This window comes from Diadema antillarum, unplaced genomic scaffold (assembly GCF_040938485.1).
Source record: "Diadema antillarum isolate AM-2024a unplaced genomic scaffold, OU_Dant_1.0 scf00000104, whole genome shotgun sequence".
NCBI classification, from domain to species: domain Eukaryota; kingdom Metazoa; phylum Echinodermata; class Echinoidea; order Diadematoida; family Diadematidae; genus Diadema; species Diadema antillarum.
In genome coordinates this window covers 1,473,409-1,489,373 of record NW_027270993.1, presented here as the reverse complement: position 1 = coordinate 1,489,373, position 15,965 = coordinate 1,473,409, and the positions used below count along the sequence as shown (strand labels likewise).

General features: G+C 36.8%; 2 protein-coding genes across 2 annotated transcripts; one reads left to right on the top strand and one right to left on the bottom strand.

Moving 5' to 3' along the window:
• Positions 1–1,785: 1,785 nt before the first annotated feature.
• Positions 1,786–5,406, top strand: LOC139719137 (uncharacterized). Its single transcript, XM_071630568.1, has 3 exons — positions 1,786–1,797; positions 3,708–4,001; positions 5,182–5,406. The coding sequence occupies exons 1-3, from the start codon at positions 1,786–1,788 to the stop codon at positions 5,404–5,406; spliced, it is 531 nt and encodes a 176-aa protein (XP_071486669.1).
• Positions 5,407–13,948: 8,542 nt separating this feature from the next.
• LOC139719136 (toll-like receptor 8) lies at positions 13,949–15,517 on the bottom strand. The gene has a single exon (XM_071630567.1). The coding sequence runs from the start codon at positions 15,515–15,517 to the stop codon at positions 13,949–13,951; it is 1,569 nt and encodes a 522-aa protein (XP_071486668.1).
• Positions 15,518–15,965: the final 448 nt, after the last annotated feature.

Below are 15,965 nucleotides of genomic sequence, written 5' to 3'. Positions count from 1 at the left end.
TAACAAGATGCATGTATGTTAAATTTATCTACGTATCTTTTTACTTTGGTCACATGTTGGTCATTGATGATGCTGATGATACAAACATACTATCAACAATACTTGATTTGATATGCAAATAAAGTATATTGTAACATAGCAATATATGGCACACTCTATTCATTTGGTCGTGTGAATACCAGGAAAATGTGACCAAAAGAGAAGACATATAAAGACTTATGCTAAGAAAGTACAAATGTGACAGTGCATCACAAAACAAACAAAAAGTCGCACGCCCTGATTTTATGTGAGGACTCAAAATAGGTCAAACGGATCTACCTAGCCAATCTTGAGTTTTTCATGTTCTCTGCAAGAGCTATTCTTTTTCTACATTATTGTAAATCATTGTTTGGGATCATTAAACAAATGGGAAAATTGTTTTTAGCAGTTTTTACTAAACACCTCTTTTTTGTAGAAGAGTGTGATTAGGTAAGACGTGAGGCTCATTTTCATTTCTTTAAAACCCTTCACACAGTCACTGTTGACTTGCTATGAAGTTTTACATTCTGGGTTTTCTTTTTTTTTTCTTTGTCCCATTCACTGCACTCAGCACAATTTTGGTAATATTAAGCACGTGAATAGACCCTATATTCTTCAGAGCCTCTTTTCCAGTACACACTTTTCCTGAGTGGCTGGGTGCTTTCTTTCCAATATTAACATCAGTTAGGAGAGTTGATTTTAACTGAATTACACATGTACATCAATTGAAAGTCTAAAGACTGCCATTTCAGAATCTGCCCTTAACTAAAATCCATGTTTTGCGAGTTTTTCTTGGTTCGGGGTTGTAGGGTCAGACATGATATAAACGTAAAACATAATATGAAAAAAAAGAAAACTTTTAAAGTAGTGGTAAAAGTTGTGTGGAATTGTATGAACTGCCTGTAAAAGAATTGCAGATTTGAATGTAACAGAAGAGACACTTTGTATACCGACACTTGGTATAGACGGTCTGAATAAGTTAGTGTTAGATAATGTGCCGCTATTGACAGCTTACAAACGTATCATTCGGCGGGTTGTGCAAATTAAGACGGCATTTTATCATTTTAGTGACGTGCGCCATCCTTGAGTAATGTCTGCAAATATTCAATATGCATTCAGTGAACATAATTTCATGCAGATGGGGCATACACATAACACACTGCTGGAGATACATTTTACGGGTATACTCATATTGTGCAGTATGAGCTGACAAAGATAAATGAAATTGGTTAACAAAGGTTGACATTGACAAAGCATTTGGAGGAGACGTGACCTTGCCATTAGCTTTCCCTATAGAGAAAAGTCACTCAATTATTGGCAGTTAGATGATACCATTTGCAATGTTATGAAAGAGCAAACACAACAAACTCTAACAAACGGATAGCATGTAGTGCTTCACTGCATCCGATAAAAGAGATGCGATATGTGCTGCCATGGTGATGGAAACAAACACACCTTTCACATGATTAGAAAATTGAATAAAATGGGAATGAGGATAGAATGAAATGAGAATTGGCGCATCATTCACCTTAAGCATCATTGGTATGATGTGCAATCACTTTCGTCACCGTGACACCCCTGGGCCGCCACGTGACCACCTAATTGGTAACAATACGGCAGACGGTTAAGCCCGTCCGCGATAACGTTATACGCGACTTTAATCTCATCTAGTCGTGACGTTAACAGCTCGAGTTCTTGTGCTCTCAAGAACACACCTTAATTTACAAGTCTGTCTCTCTGCCAAACTATTGAGTGTGAAAGTCAAACATGGCGAATCAAGTCGGTCTTTGTGGTTTTGCTATTCTCGGTAAGTGAATGATGAATAATGCTCATTTTTGGGTATTTATTTTGGTAAAGTATTTTCTTTACATTCGATCACTGAAGGCTCAATTTGACGCTAAATTTGTTTTACACTGACTGTATGTATACTGACAGGCAACAAGGTTCGAACCTACAAACTACAAGCCCTGATATACAAGGCAAGATATTTTGCCATTGAAGTGAAAACATTTTATTTTATTTCAGTTAACAGTATTTTCATACTGTAAGCAAATATGTTTTGGCAATGGTATTTGTGGTGTTGTTTTTTTGAAATAAAAATCTCCACTCCATTTACTTCATATAAGTTAATAACAATTTCAATCCAGTATGATATTCGTTTTGCTGGACCAAAACTTGTGGAACTTACTATACCCCTGCATGATACAAGTCTGTCATCTATGAATGTATTGAAAAACAGATTGAAGGAATAACTGTTATCAATACACTGTAAAAACGTAAGACTTCTCAGAATCATTGATCAGGCGTGAATGAACAACATACATGTAAACTATTTTTTGATTAATTGATTTATCTATTTTAGGGAAGCCTGCGAGCATGTAAGGCCTATTTTGCTTAATATACTGTTTTCTCTTTCTTTTTCAATACCTCTGTTGTGTATAATTATGTGTGTGTTTGTGTGTGTGTGTGTGTGTGTGTGTGCAATTTTTTGTATCAATTTTGATTTGACTGTTATATCACGGCATCCCAACACAAATAACTTGATTGTATAATTTCTCGCGATTATGTCCTCCATAGCTGTCATGTGCACTGTAAATGCAGCATATGCCTGTATTTGCGATCTGACTGAAATAAGTGTATCTGAATTGAATATTGAACTGAACAAAAGTTAATCGATCAAAAAAAAAAAAAAAAAAACAATCCGAAATATCACACGACTGCATTTTCTACAGTATAATTTCATAACAAAAATTGTAATCGTATGCAATATCTTGAAGACATCATCTTATCCAGACTGAAAAGAAAAGAAAAGTATATACACGTATATAATATATATATATATATATTAAATAATAATAATAATTGCATTTATATGGCGCTTCATACTGACGTTTCTATATATATTTATATATATATATATATATATATATATATAACCCTATAATATCGAATCTTCTGAAGAAAGTACGATTCTTTGGAAAAGTGAATCTTTGGAATGACGAGTGCATATCCTACTTGTTTTGTAGAGGCAAAAGAAATATATAGTTTAGTCAATTTACTTAGGGCTCTAGTGGCGATGCCCTGGTAAAAAATTTGTTTTTTTCTTTAGTTATTAACAAGAGATAATTTCGTCTTCCTATTCTTCCACTGTACGTGGCACTGACCTACAGCGTACAATAAAACACACACACACACACACACACACTTAATCCATGCGCAAGGAAAAAATGGTGAATTTATGGGCGATATGCTAGGTGAAGAAAAAAACCCGACATGAATAAGTGTATTGAAAGGAAGTGCGATCTCTTAAATAGTCAAAATCCTACTTCAGTATTGCAGTGCTACTGGAAACCAGAAAGAGAGTAAAAAGAGCGAGGCAAATAGTTGAAAATAAAATAAAAACCCACTCAAATATCTAACATCTGCTTTGTGCGTTTTATGCCCTCCTATAGCCCTAGTGTCCGTGGCATCTGCGCAGATGGACTGTTACGACTGTTCTTTCATGTATGTGGACAGCAGAAGTGAGGATTTGACAAACTGCAGTACGGTCTTGGCCTCCTCGACAAGTACCACATCTTGTTCCGGCTCATGTTACGTAAGTCAAAGAAAACTAGAGAACGATTTTGTCGAGGTATACATCCACACTTTTTCATGCATCGTATTTCCTCTCTATGTTATGGTAATCACAGACAGAAATAAGCCTGTACACTAGCGGGATCCGGATCCAACGCGGCTGCGACAACACACCCACGGACTGCAACGATTGCACGGACCCAGAAGACTGCAAGATGTGTTGCGACACCAGCAACAACTGCAACGCGGAATCTCTGGAAAGCATCCTGTCCGCGAAGGCTCTCACCCAGACCTGCTACAAGTGCAGCTTCAGCGAGATTCCTGGAGTGCAATCGGACGCTGGGTGCGGACTGAAATTTGACGCAACGTCCCCTGCCGTCTACTCCGTGGAGTGTCCCGGGATGTGCTACGTGAGTACTATCCAAAGAGTTGCCCTGTATATCTCCTTGCTCTAACCATAAGATCTATACGTTATTGGTACAAATGCAACTACCGGAGCCTGTTCAAGGTAGTGTCCTTGCGTTTTCGAGCTGATGACTCACCAGTCCTACTGTGAATAATAACGGTCATGATGATGATGTTAGTGATAATAATAATAATAATGATGATGATGATAATAATAATAATAACAATAATAATAATAATGATAATAATGATAATAATAATAATAATAATAATAATAATAATAATAATAATACAATGATGATAATAATAATGACAACAATGAAAATAAAAATAGTAATATCAATGATGATAAAACCCGCAGCTGCGGTTTGGGAACCAAAACTATTAAAGCAGATTAATAGACGAACCTCTTTTTACGGGTCAAATAACTTTAGAGTGACTCTTCAAATGTTGTTGACGACCTTCAGGAGCTGGAAAAAGCTGCTACAACCGTGAGCAAAATGAGCCAGAACATCTGAGTCTTGAGTCTTTAAAACATAGGGAATTTAGGGCATCGAACTTTCTATTTTCTTTTTGTCTGATTCTAAAGAAGCTTTAAAAAGTTCACTTAGAAAACACATTCCCAGAGAAAATTAGGTGTCGCTATACTACAGCGCCCCAGCAAACTTTGCCAAAGCGCCCCCAACCAATTTTGGTCCGCGCATGACGTCATAAAAAATGTTCAAAATCGGACATGTATATCATACAAGGGTGACGTTGGGATGAGTCACATGGTAACCTACGCCCGAAGTCAGGCATTTATGATGTGTTTCTTTTTTCCGCCCAACTTGGGAAACATATAAACTGACGACAATGGTCATACGTGTCATACGTGTATACGTACTGATTGTATTTGGCACTTACAAACTTTATCATATTTTAATAGCTCACTCGCCTCCCGCCATTACAATCTATATATTTATATATTCCTCTATCAAGGGGAGAATCCTTTAAAAAGATACTTAACGCAGGGTTACATGCTTAACTGTGGAGTATTTTTTTTTTAGCAAGCACCACGCCAACCAGTAGATCACTGGATTCGCGCCATCTATTGACCTGCAGCCTGAGCATGAAATATTATGATAACATGCGACTCGTCTAGAAGCATCTTAATCAGTGGTACTGCCCCCATTCTTATCCATACAGAGCTCCAAGTCGCTTATTCCGGGAGTGGAGGAGATATTTCGCGGATGTTCGTACCTCGGCAACGAGTGCGACTACGAAGACGACAAAGAGGTAATTAGAGAGCTGCGCAACTACGTCCAGCACCGCTATAGCTGCTGCATGGGTGACAAATGCAACCATTCGACATCGCTCTCTGTGGGACTAGCCACTTTCATCATCGGTGCCACTCTTGGGATCATGTTCTGAATTCATGTGCTTAGTTGGAAATGAGAAACGAAATTGTATTGCACATCAATGATGTCCAACTAGTAAGCAGCTCTTCATCGTAGACTAAGCGTTTCTCATCGCAATCGAAATCATGAAAAAAAAACCATGTTAATTGATCATAACTTCTATCGGAATCCTTAGGACTATTGTGTTAAGAAAATCCATACCTTTTCTTTTGTAATTTTGCTTGATAAACGCTTCCTATCCATGTTATCGGTGTTTCTCTTGGTGTGTAATAGGACATGACGTGAGTGCTCACTGGGTGATTTCGAGTTCGTCGGTGCAAGTGCAGGTGTTAGTGCTATCTCAACGCTAGCACCGGTGATAATCCATAACTTGACATCAGTCATTGATATCATTAGCAATTTGACTTCAAAATATAACGTAGTTAAGGTAGTTGGTAGATCTGGGCATGATGTAGAATGTTGTCTGCAGTGAACCGAACTCCGCTGTTCCTTTTGACGATTTGCGTGCTTTTTTCCCATTAGCCAACACCAGCCTCTTATAGAGATGCCGTAGAATTTATAATTTCAAGTTCGGTGGTTGTACAGTGCACTCCCGTTGTAACGGACACGGTTATAACGGATTTTCGGTTACAATAAAGTAAAAATTCAGCCTGCAACATTATCTGCTCTATTCCTATTGCTTATTTGTTCGGTTATTAAGAAAGAAAACTACCGGTCCAGTACTTCGTTATAATGGGAGTCCACTCCAACCTTTGCATTTGATACTGTGCCAGACCCACATACACGTCCATGGATGTACATAGCAGTCCCAAGTCACATCAAGTTTACAGTCTCTGCTAATGTGATGGTCGCTCGAGGATGGTGAACACGAACAATGATAGAGGTAGCCACGTAAAGCCCTATTCCATGAGCAAAGTTATTGTTTATTTGTTATTTTTGTATTTTTTTTTGAGAAGGTATGAAATTGGTGGCATTCCAATCTGTCTTACTTACCATGCGTCTTAAAGGGATGGTACAGTATTGGTGGAGATGAGAATTGGGCTTTTAACTTTTTGGAAGATGCCAAGAAAACACTTCTGAAATAGTACAGAGCATACCATCTTAACAAGAATTCAAAGTTTGTTTGATGAGAATCGGGTTTGGAATGACTGAAACATCCAAAAACAAAGTAAAACAAAGCGATCGTAATAAAATGTGGGTCCCATCACACTTATTAGAATCGCTCTGTTTTGGATATCTCAGCTATTTCAAAACCAATTTTCAACAAATAAACGTTGGATTCCTCATGAAATGACATGCTCTTTCACATTTCATGAGAGGTTTCTCATTATCCCACCAAAAAATGTTAGAAACCTGAACTTAGGTCTCAACCAAAACTATACAATCCCCGTAAGCCCGGCGCACACTATACGACTGACGTCGATACGACTGACAAACTTTGTATCTGAAATAAACAACCATGTTTATTCTGAGGCTATGGTGATTCAATGTTTTCTTTTCAAATGATTCAGATATTTTCTTTTCACATCAAAATCCGGATGAACTCGTGCACATTGTTAATTCCGAATGAAAAAAGTGACCCAGTGGATAAGAGCTAACAAATCATCTCTTAATCTTTTGAAAATTTAGTATATGTTACTTAGTAATTCTATAGAAGTTTTACGCAAAGAGATTATTTTTGATGACACTCAATTAGAACGCGTATCTCATATAAAATTCCTTGGGATTACAGTAGACGATAAATTTTCATGGAGGCCACATTATTAACATAAGTACAATAATATCACGTAATATTTGTATCATTAATAGACTTAAGTTTCATATTCCATTGTCTTCTTTGCTGACGTTATATTTCTCTTTAATTTTACCTTATCTTAATTACGGTCTTTTAGCATGGGGTAACGCTCATCAAACTTTATTAGATAGATTACTGTTATTACAAAAAAGGGCACTTCGTGTTATTTGTGGTGTCCCGCCACGTTCCCATATACAGATCCATTATTCACTAAATATAAGATTTTAAAAATTAAAGATTTGTATTTTTTTTTTCAACTTGGACAGTTTATGTTTAATTTCAACACAAATGTACTTCCCTGTATATTCGATTCAATGTTTACAAGGAACCAATTTTTCCATAATTATCCCACCAGACAATCTATACTGAGTTTCATCTACCCCTTCTGAGAACATTATTGGCTCAGAATACATTTATATACACAGGCCCTAGATTCTGGAATTCATTAAGTTGTGAAATAGAAAAATCTCCTTTTTTGTATTCCTCTAAGCGTAAGTTGAAATCCTTTCTGTTAAACCCTCTCTGATGTTCGTTATTATTAACCAAGTCCCAACAACCACAGGGTTCATCATCCAACCATCAATCGATTAATCTCTGAACTCATTAATTCATGAAATAGCCATCATATTCTTTACACGGCTGTATGCAACCACCGGCTGTTCAAAGCATCTCTTCAATTCCCTCTTCAATTCCCTCTTTCGTTTCTTTGATCAGCGTGTAGGCATTCTCTTTCTTTTTTCCTTCCTTCCATTTTCCACCTTTCTGTCTAGTCGTGTCATGTTATTGTGTGTCTCCTGTTTTGTCCCGTCTTGTTCAAATTATACTTGTGTTAAGCATATACAAATAAGTATTTCGTTAGAGTTTCTTGAGTGGTTCACAATCTACAAGCTTGCTTTTTAGTGGACCTCTCAGTTCTCCTTTTTTTCCAACTGAAACATAAACTTTTTACTGTATTATTTTGCGTATACATTATATGTAACTTTATTATTGTATCATTTGATATAATTTCGAAGTTGTGTGTATACGATTGTGATAATAACCTAATTCATATTGTGTTGTGTTCTGTTGGAAAAAGGAGAATGAAATAAAATGAAATGAAATTTATTTCGGATCCAAAGTCTGTCAGTCGTATAATGGTGAGCCGTATAGTGTGCGGCGGTTATTAAACGTAGCAATCGTGGCTGCATCTTCTTCTTCTTCTTCTTCTTCTTCTTCTTCTTTTAGATATCTGATATGAACGAATACGCGCCATCATTTGTTGTTGTTGTTTTTTTCCTCGTGCATTTCCCGCGCAATCCTTCCGACTATATAGTCGCGACTTCGCGATGGTGTGACGATAACACTTAAGTGTTGAGATAGATGATGCAATGGATGTCATTAGCAAGAAAATTATTCTAAAGTGAGGGAAAGGAAGGGAGGGAAGAAAAAAAAGAAGATAAGTCTCAATTCCTGCAATAGTTTGAGCGTACTTTTTCAACTTGTATGAAATGGCAGTTGCTCTTCTTGATGTTCGTTGTTTTACAAATAGTCTTGTGAAAAACTGTGCGACTTGTTTGTTCCACTACAATGACGTGTTATAGTCAATAATTTGTACTCGATGAAATTGTATTTTGCTTTTTTTTTTAAATCGAGAAATACAAATTTTATGTAACAACAACAACAACAACAACAACAGCAACAGCATCAACAACGACAACAACAACACCAAAGCATATTTCCGCATACTCAAATGATGTCTCGCTCGGATGACTTCATTAATTTGTTTGATCAACTTGCTACTTTTCTTAGCATTGATACCATAAATTTAATCATGAACGTCATACAATAATTTGTACATTCCGTAAATTTTATAATATTCTCGACATCTTGTATTTTTGCATTTTACGTCATTTTTGACATTGATATACTGTACTAAAGCCTATATTATATTTTTGGAACCCACATCGTACAGGCTTTGCTCTTTAGTGGGTTCCTCATATCACACGTCAATTATATACCTACTTATACATTTGTGCAATTTTGTTTCAAACCGACCATTGTGTTAAAAACATTTCATTTTCAAAATCAAATGGAATATGAAACTGGTATGAAATGTGGAATGTGGAACATGAATAAAAAAAAAAATATCGCTTGCGTTAATCTGACCATCGATATTGGAGCTCGATATAAAGCAGTTGCTTGGGAAATATCTAAACACCAACAGCAGCACTACCACCGAACTTGGAAACCACCCACTCTGTTTTTTCATGCTCACTTGCAAACAATATACATACATAATCATTGTTGGTATTTAAAAGGAATTTGAATACGAGGGGAATCTTTTGAACTATATTATTTGCTTGTTCAGTTTGTTATGATTTCTTTATTGGAGCTTTGAGGCAATAACATTTCTCCTCCTTATTTACTATGTTCCCTGCACTGTGGGTCTGTATAGTTATTCACAAGCCTACCCAAGCATGCACACACTAAGCACTTTTATATCGGTTGACACGCACAATTATGTCAGGCGATACTCTCTTACATGCATTTCATTTTTATATCATGTGACGCGTAAATTGATGTACTAAGTATAAATGTGAATTATTATACCTTTATTTGAAATAAATGAAATTTAATGATGACTGCTGACTTAGGTGAAGATACGTGTTTGTGACGGTAAAGAGTTATGATCTAAGAGTGTTCGAAAAACATATTTACAGGTAGAGTGCTGTAAATGCGATTATTCTTTATTTGCTTTATCACTTTGAAAAAGAAAAGAACGAATTGCCGTGATTCACGTCATAGTTAACATTTGCAAGTAACACGTGCGTACACTGTTACTGAGATTCTTTAGTACAGACTATGCTGTAACTGTAGTGTATGGGCCATCGAATGTTACTGTTGTGAAAAGGCTGAGCAAAGTGATACACAGGAATCAACTAAAACCTGAATGTTTCTATGCAAGTAAAACCACTTCACCTTGGTCTATAAGGACATTTAAAAAATGACAATTAATTTGCCCATCGGGTATGATTATGATGCACTGCAATATAAAAATGATTCGATTTCGATTGATTTATAGTGGAAAATATCTTTGAAACGATACTCAAGACAGTACAGGTGCCTCTTTAGCCTGTTACGCATAATACATGTTAATCTGAAGTTTTTGACATTAATCCAAAACAAGTTGTATGTGTGATCGCCATAAAATGTACTGCTCTCGTAACATTTGGTATTCAATAAAATCATACAACGTTGATGTCTCATTTGATTATCATGCCCATGTGTGTGTGTGTTTTTTTTTTTAACAAGTACTTTTTAAATATTAAGATAGTTTGAACTACAAAAATAAAAAAGTGTGGTTACCTCAACAGTGTCGTAGTTCCATTAGCCGTGATGAGTCAAGTGAATTCATAATTTCGTTTACCTTTAAAGGGTTTGTATAGTTTTGTTTGAGACATAATTTCAGGTTTCTAACATTTTTTGGTGAGATGATTAGAAACGTCTTATGAAATAAGAAAGAGCATGTAATTCCATGAGGAATTCAAAGTTTATTTGATGAAAAATGGTTTTGAAATGGCTGAGATATCCAAACAGAATGATTCAATAAAGTGTGGGACCCACATTTTATTACTTACGATCGCTTTGTTACCTTGTTTTTGGATGTTTCAGTCATTCCAAACCCGAATTTCATCAAATAAACTTTGAATTCCTCTTAAAATGGTATGCTCTATACTATTTCATAAGTGTTTTCTTGGTATCTCACAAAAAGTTAAAAGCCCAATTCTCATCTCCACCAATGCTATACTATCCCTTTAATCTTTACTGAATTGATGATCACTTCCAGATTATGTAGGTAGATACCTCTGAAATCATGGTCAAATAATTTGGAGTGACGAGACGAAAACCATAAAACAAAATGTTGTGTATTATCGCTCGAGTTTCAAACACTAGCGTTACGTGACCGATTCTAAAGTGACAAATTTATGACACTACTTTATAACATTGACACTATAAACTTCACCAAAGACGATTGCTTTACGATTTCTTTAATACATGTTCGAGCAACTGTGAAGATGGAAAAGAGAGAGGCAAAAAAGAAAAGAAGTAAATAAAAGATAAATAAATACAGGTGATTATAATGTTAAACATCCAAAATAAGTGGCTACTGTCGGTCATGCGGTTGTGCAATTGATTGCTTTATTTACTTGTTATTTGATTTCCATAAACTATTCTATCTTTTGTCTTTAGATTGAAGGTCGAAGGCAAGATTGAAAGAAAAAGGAGTGGGTCTACAGTTTAACACTCTGTTATACAATGATAATTTTGATAAGGGTGTATTCTCGCCTTTTCTAACCAGATTAAGTAGTTGGTAAAAAGCTTCACGGTAAGCTGTTATATAAAAGCTTGGAGCCAGGGGAACTGCTTTGCGATCACTTTAACCTTTCATAAAGTTCATCTTCTAACTTAGTAACGATAGCTTGTAACAGATAAAGTGAGGTAGCGTCCCTGACTTATAGTACCTTTGTCGCGGCGAAACATTAACACAAAAAGGAACTGATCACTTTTACAAAATAATTAGCAGACATAATGCCGATCTCCAACAATATCGCTCCTTTATGCCACTGTGTACGTTCACTGACTTCTATCGATGGCGAAGAAAACATGATGGTTGCTTGATTATCAGCTCTTGATAGCAGGAAGCTCACCTTTCATTATTCAGGGTTTCGTTATTTACTTATTTTATTTTATTTATTCAAGATTTCATGCGTGTTCACAAAATAGGAATGCATAATGTATGCAAGTACATCTCATATAGCCAAGACAGAATATATACAATAAGTATACATTGATAAGAAGCAGTTACAGGATAGTATACAACTCCACTAAGAGAGCTACATTACTCAAGGTAACGAACACGCAAAGGAATTGCAACATAAGCTTAAAGCTTATGCGTGGATTATTCGGAAGCAAGGCACGAACAGCGTTGTCCGAGTTCTTTCGCAAAGGTGTAGAGGAAAATTCTTTGCAGACTTGAGCTCTCGACTGTCAGCCACACACGACAAACAACCATCCTTCCAGCATTCAGATGACAAAGTTAATGGAGAAGCACATTGTGAGTAGAAACATTCCTTTCTTTTACTTTCTTAGATACTTCTAAAAAGACTCAGATGACAAGAGTTTGATATCCTACAAATAGATCACGAGCTACAAAGGATGGGTATTAATTGTTGTCTTCCTACTTCTCTCCCTGTTTCGACTCAACCCATCCTAACAAAACAAAAAATAACAGTGTCTTTGAAATAGGAAACTAATTATACTAGTCAATAAATTACTGAATTGATTATCAATTTCTTTATACTATACTTTCTATCGCCATAGATTAACTTTGAACAACCCGTCACATAACAGGAAACAGTGATAGTTATAACGTGAATGAACTTGAACTTGAAATAACTTGAATTAATGAAATAAATAACCTTTGTAAATTTACACATTATACGGAGAGCTTGCAAGTTCGATACATCATGTATTAGCTCAGTTACAATGTATCAAAAATGTTGCTGAACGTCTGCACGTTGTATCAAACCATTTCTTTTCTTTCTTCACCCTCCTTTCTCCCCCCCCCCCCCCCCCCAAAAAAAAAAAAAAAATGAGGGCAGTCACCTCAGCCAGTTTAGCCAAATTTCCATAGCGAGATCAGCAAACTTGTTTGTATCAATCTGCATTCCGATCAGACCTGTTACGTATCATAGTAATCCTTCCATTTCCTATGTAACATTAAACATCTGTTTCTTATTTTTCTAGTATCTGTAATGTCTACCGATGCATGGTACAGCTCGACCGAGAAGGTCAATTGTTTGCATTGATTGCAGGCAAGTGCACCCACTCCGTCTACTAAAAACCAAACTGTATGTGTATTAAAACAGCTTTAGTATTCACATGCTGATTTTTCACCGTAAGCCTATAATATTGAACATGGGGAATATTTGACTATCCCACCTTCATCCTTTTCACCCTCCTCATCAAAACACTTAAGTTTTGAACGTGATCTTTTTTTTTTAATTCTAATATTCTTACACAACCTTGTCAATCAATAGTTAGATTCCATACAATCAGTGCGTTGAACTTCAGGAGGATTTAATCGAGAGCAGAGGTGCGATATACCTTATACTGCATCATTTTTCGAATGGTAGACCTGTTCATTTATTCATTGAAATTAGTGGATGACAAAATATGTATAATCCACGTTCTCAGGTTTTTGTTTTCATCTAAATGTCGCGGTGTATTCCATACTTTACATATAAGAATAATGAAATTATGCTAATTGTGCTAATAATGCTGGTAAAAAAGATGCCCTCGGTTGCCGAGCTGGCAACCAGGTTGAATTAGAGTTAACTCCCATTCCCACGAAATCAACAACAACAAAACTAATGATGAATATATATATATATATATATATATATATATATATATATATATTTTTTTTTTATAAGGATGTTCCACCCACGATGTCCCTCTTACCGACGTGCGAAAATGAGTAGGCCACTAGGCCCACCTGGTAATAGGCCTATGGGGTGACATAAAAAATGGGTGTCATGGGCCGTCTGGATAAGTAGTGCTAATGCTGAAGAGGTTTCATGATGTGCTCTTAATACATCATAGATAATATGAATAATATATGGATATAAAAATATATATAAGATATATAAATAAATAAAAATAAATAAATAGATACTATTACTATATCAATATGGTCCTTAATTGGTTTTTACGCAACTTAGATCGGTAATGTGACATCTATTTTAGCTGTTTTCCTCACGGTTTTCATGAGCTCATTCCAGAAAAAGTCGCGATTCCTGAGATCGTCAGACCACCGCAAATAGGGCCGGTTAACGCTCATCAAAAGGCGAATGATGTACGGCGTTTTCTCGTCCTCTATATCTTCCAGGAAGATTAACAGAATTGCGTCACGCTGAGAGCGATTAATGTGTTGAAGAGCCAATCGCAATTTCGTCATGTACCATGCGTTGTTGATGGCGGCATTGGTGATTATAAACACAGATTTGTAGCTGTTGTCGATCGCAGCTGCTGCTGCGTCGAGCCGCAACATTCCGGCTGGAAGGTCATCATCGCCAACGCATAGCACCACCTCAGCCTCTCTGTCCTGGAGCTGCGGAACCAGATAGTTCACCACCCACTCTTCATCATTGTCGTGGAATATGATGTTGATGTCGTATTTGTATTCGTCGTCGTCTATGACTTCTGTGTAGCCAATGACACAGAGCTTAAGCAGAAATAACTTATAGTTGATCCACCATCGGTTGTAGTATATAAGAATTACACAAAAGATCGTGACGCCCAATGCTACAGAGATTCCTACGTACGTGAGGACCTTGGGCCCGCAGAGGAGGATGGGTTCAAAGTCGATGAACCTTCCCCCAGAGAATTCCGGCGGCGAATCACGGGAACATTTCGTACTGGTCAATAAAACCTTGTCGTAGTTTGCGTGAACCCAATTTCGAAACCACGCGTTCGTACAGCTGCAAGATAGAGAATTATATGACAAATCGATTACATCGATATTGGCAAGGAGTGATGAAAATTCATCCTCTGGAAGAACTGAAACATCTGTTCGTGCCAGAAAGAGGTGAGAGATATTTTTCAAGTTGTTTACATGCGGAGTGGGTAGAGATGATATCTGATTTCTGCTTATGTACAAAGAGGCAAGCTTGGACTGGCTCGAGAAAATGGAGGAAGACATTTCCTGTAATTTGTTGTCATCCAGACTTAAAGTTTCAAGATTCGTCAAATTATCGAAAAGATTTGGCTGAAGTGCACTTAGTGAAACGCTTCTCAAATACAATCGGCGGATATTTCTGAGATCTTTGAAGCATGATGATGGAAACCCCTCTCTGAACAAGTTCCTGCTGAGATCAAGGTTCTGTAGATTATGCATGTCCTGAAAAAGAGACACATTTCCCTCAGCATTACACAGGTCAGATACGTGCAAATTATTTCCCTGCAGTAATAATTCTTCGAGTACCGTCAGTCCTAAAAGCGATTGCTGTGGGTCCAGGCTAGTTATCCGTGATTCACTGATATCCAGAACACGCAGACTCGGTAAGTTTTCGAAAACATTTACTTTAAAAAGAGTGTTTATCAAGTTATTTTCATTGAGATGAACGCTCAACAAGTTTTTCAAGCCGGAGAAAGCATGAATGTTGATACTTTTTATGTTATTGTAGGAAAGGTACAAATGTTGAAGCTTAGGAAAGCCTATAAACGCATTTGCACGAATCTCGTTCAGGAAGTTAATTTCAAGTCGAAGTTCTAGCAATCCAGGCATCAGTACACCAGGTGCATGAGGCGTTGTCAATCTACTGATACCACATGAGGAGAGAAATAAAACGGTGGTTGCGGTCAGGTTCTTAAAGGCAAGGAAGGAAACTTCTTCCACTGTGTTAATCACCAGCGATAATCGATCCAGACGTGTCAAGTGTCTGAAAACATTGTCGGGGAGAGTGGTAAAATTGTTCTCAGTGAGGTACAATTTGGCCACTGAAGTGTTTTTTAACGGCGCAAAGAGGTCTTCCGTGAAATCGACGAGTTTTGTCTTATGAAAACTGATAAAAGTGATTTGCGACGAATAAGCTACGGCCTCAATCACTTGCTTGGCTCCACTAATAAGTAATGGGTTGCGACTGAATGATACACCACGGATATGTGTTTCATGGAAACTTGCTCTCTCTACTCGTGTCACTTTGTTGTTACCAAAGTCCATCAAGGTACACTGG

Bases quoted from the DNA above. Each gene is read 5' to 3' on its own strand.
- LOC139719137 (XM_071630568.1), top strand. The intron at 4,002-5,181 runs GTGAGTACTATC...TTATCCATACAG, and splicing joins AGTGTCCCGGGATGTGCTAC to AGCTCCAAGTCGCTTATTCC.
- LOC139719136 (XM_071630567.1), bottom strand. From the start codon at position 15,517: ATGCCTGGATTGCTAGAACTTCGACTTGAAATTAACTTCCTGAACGAG.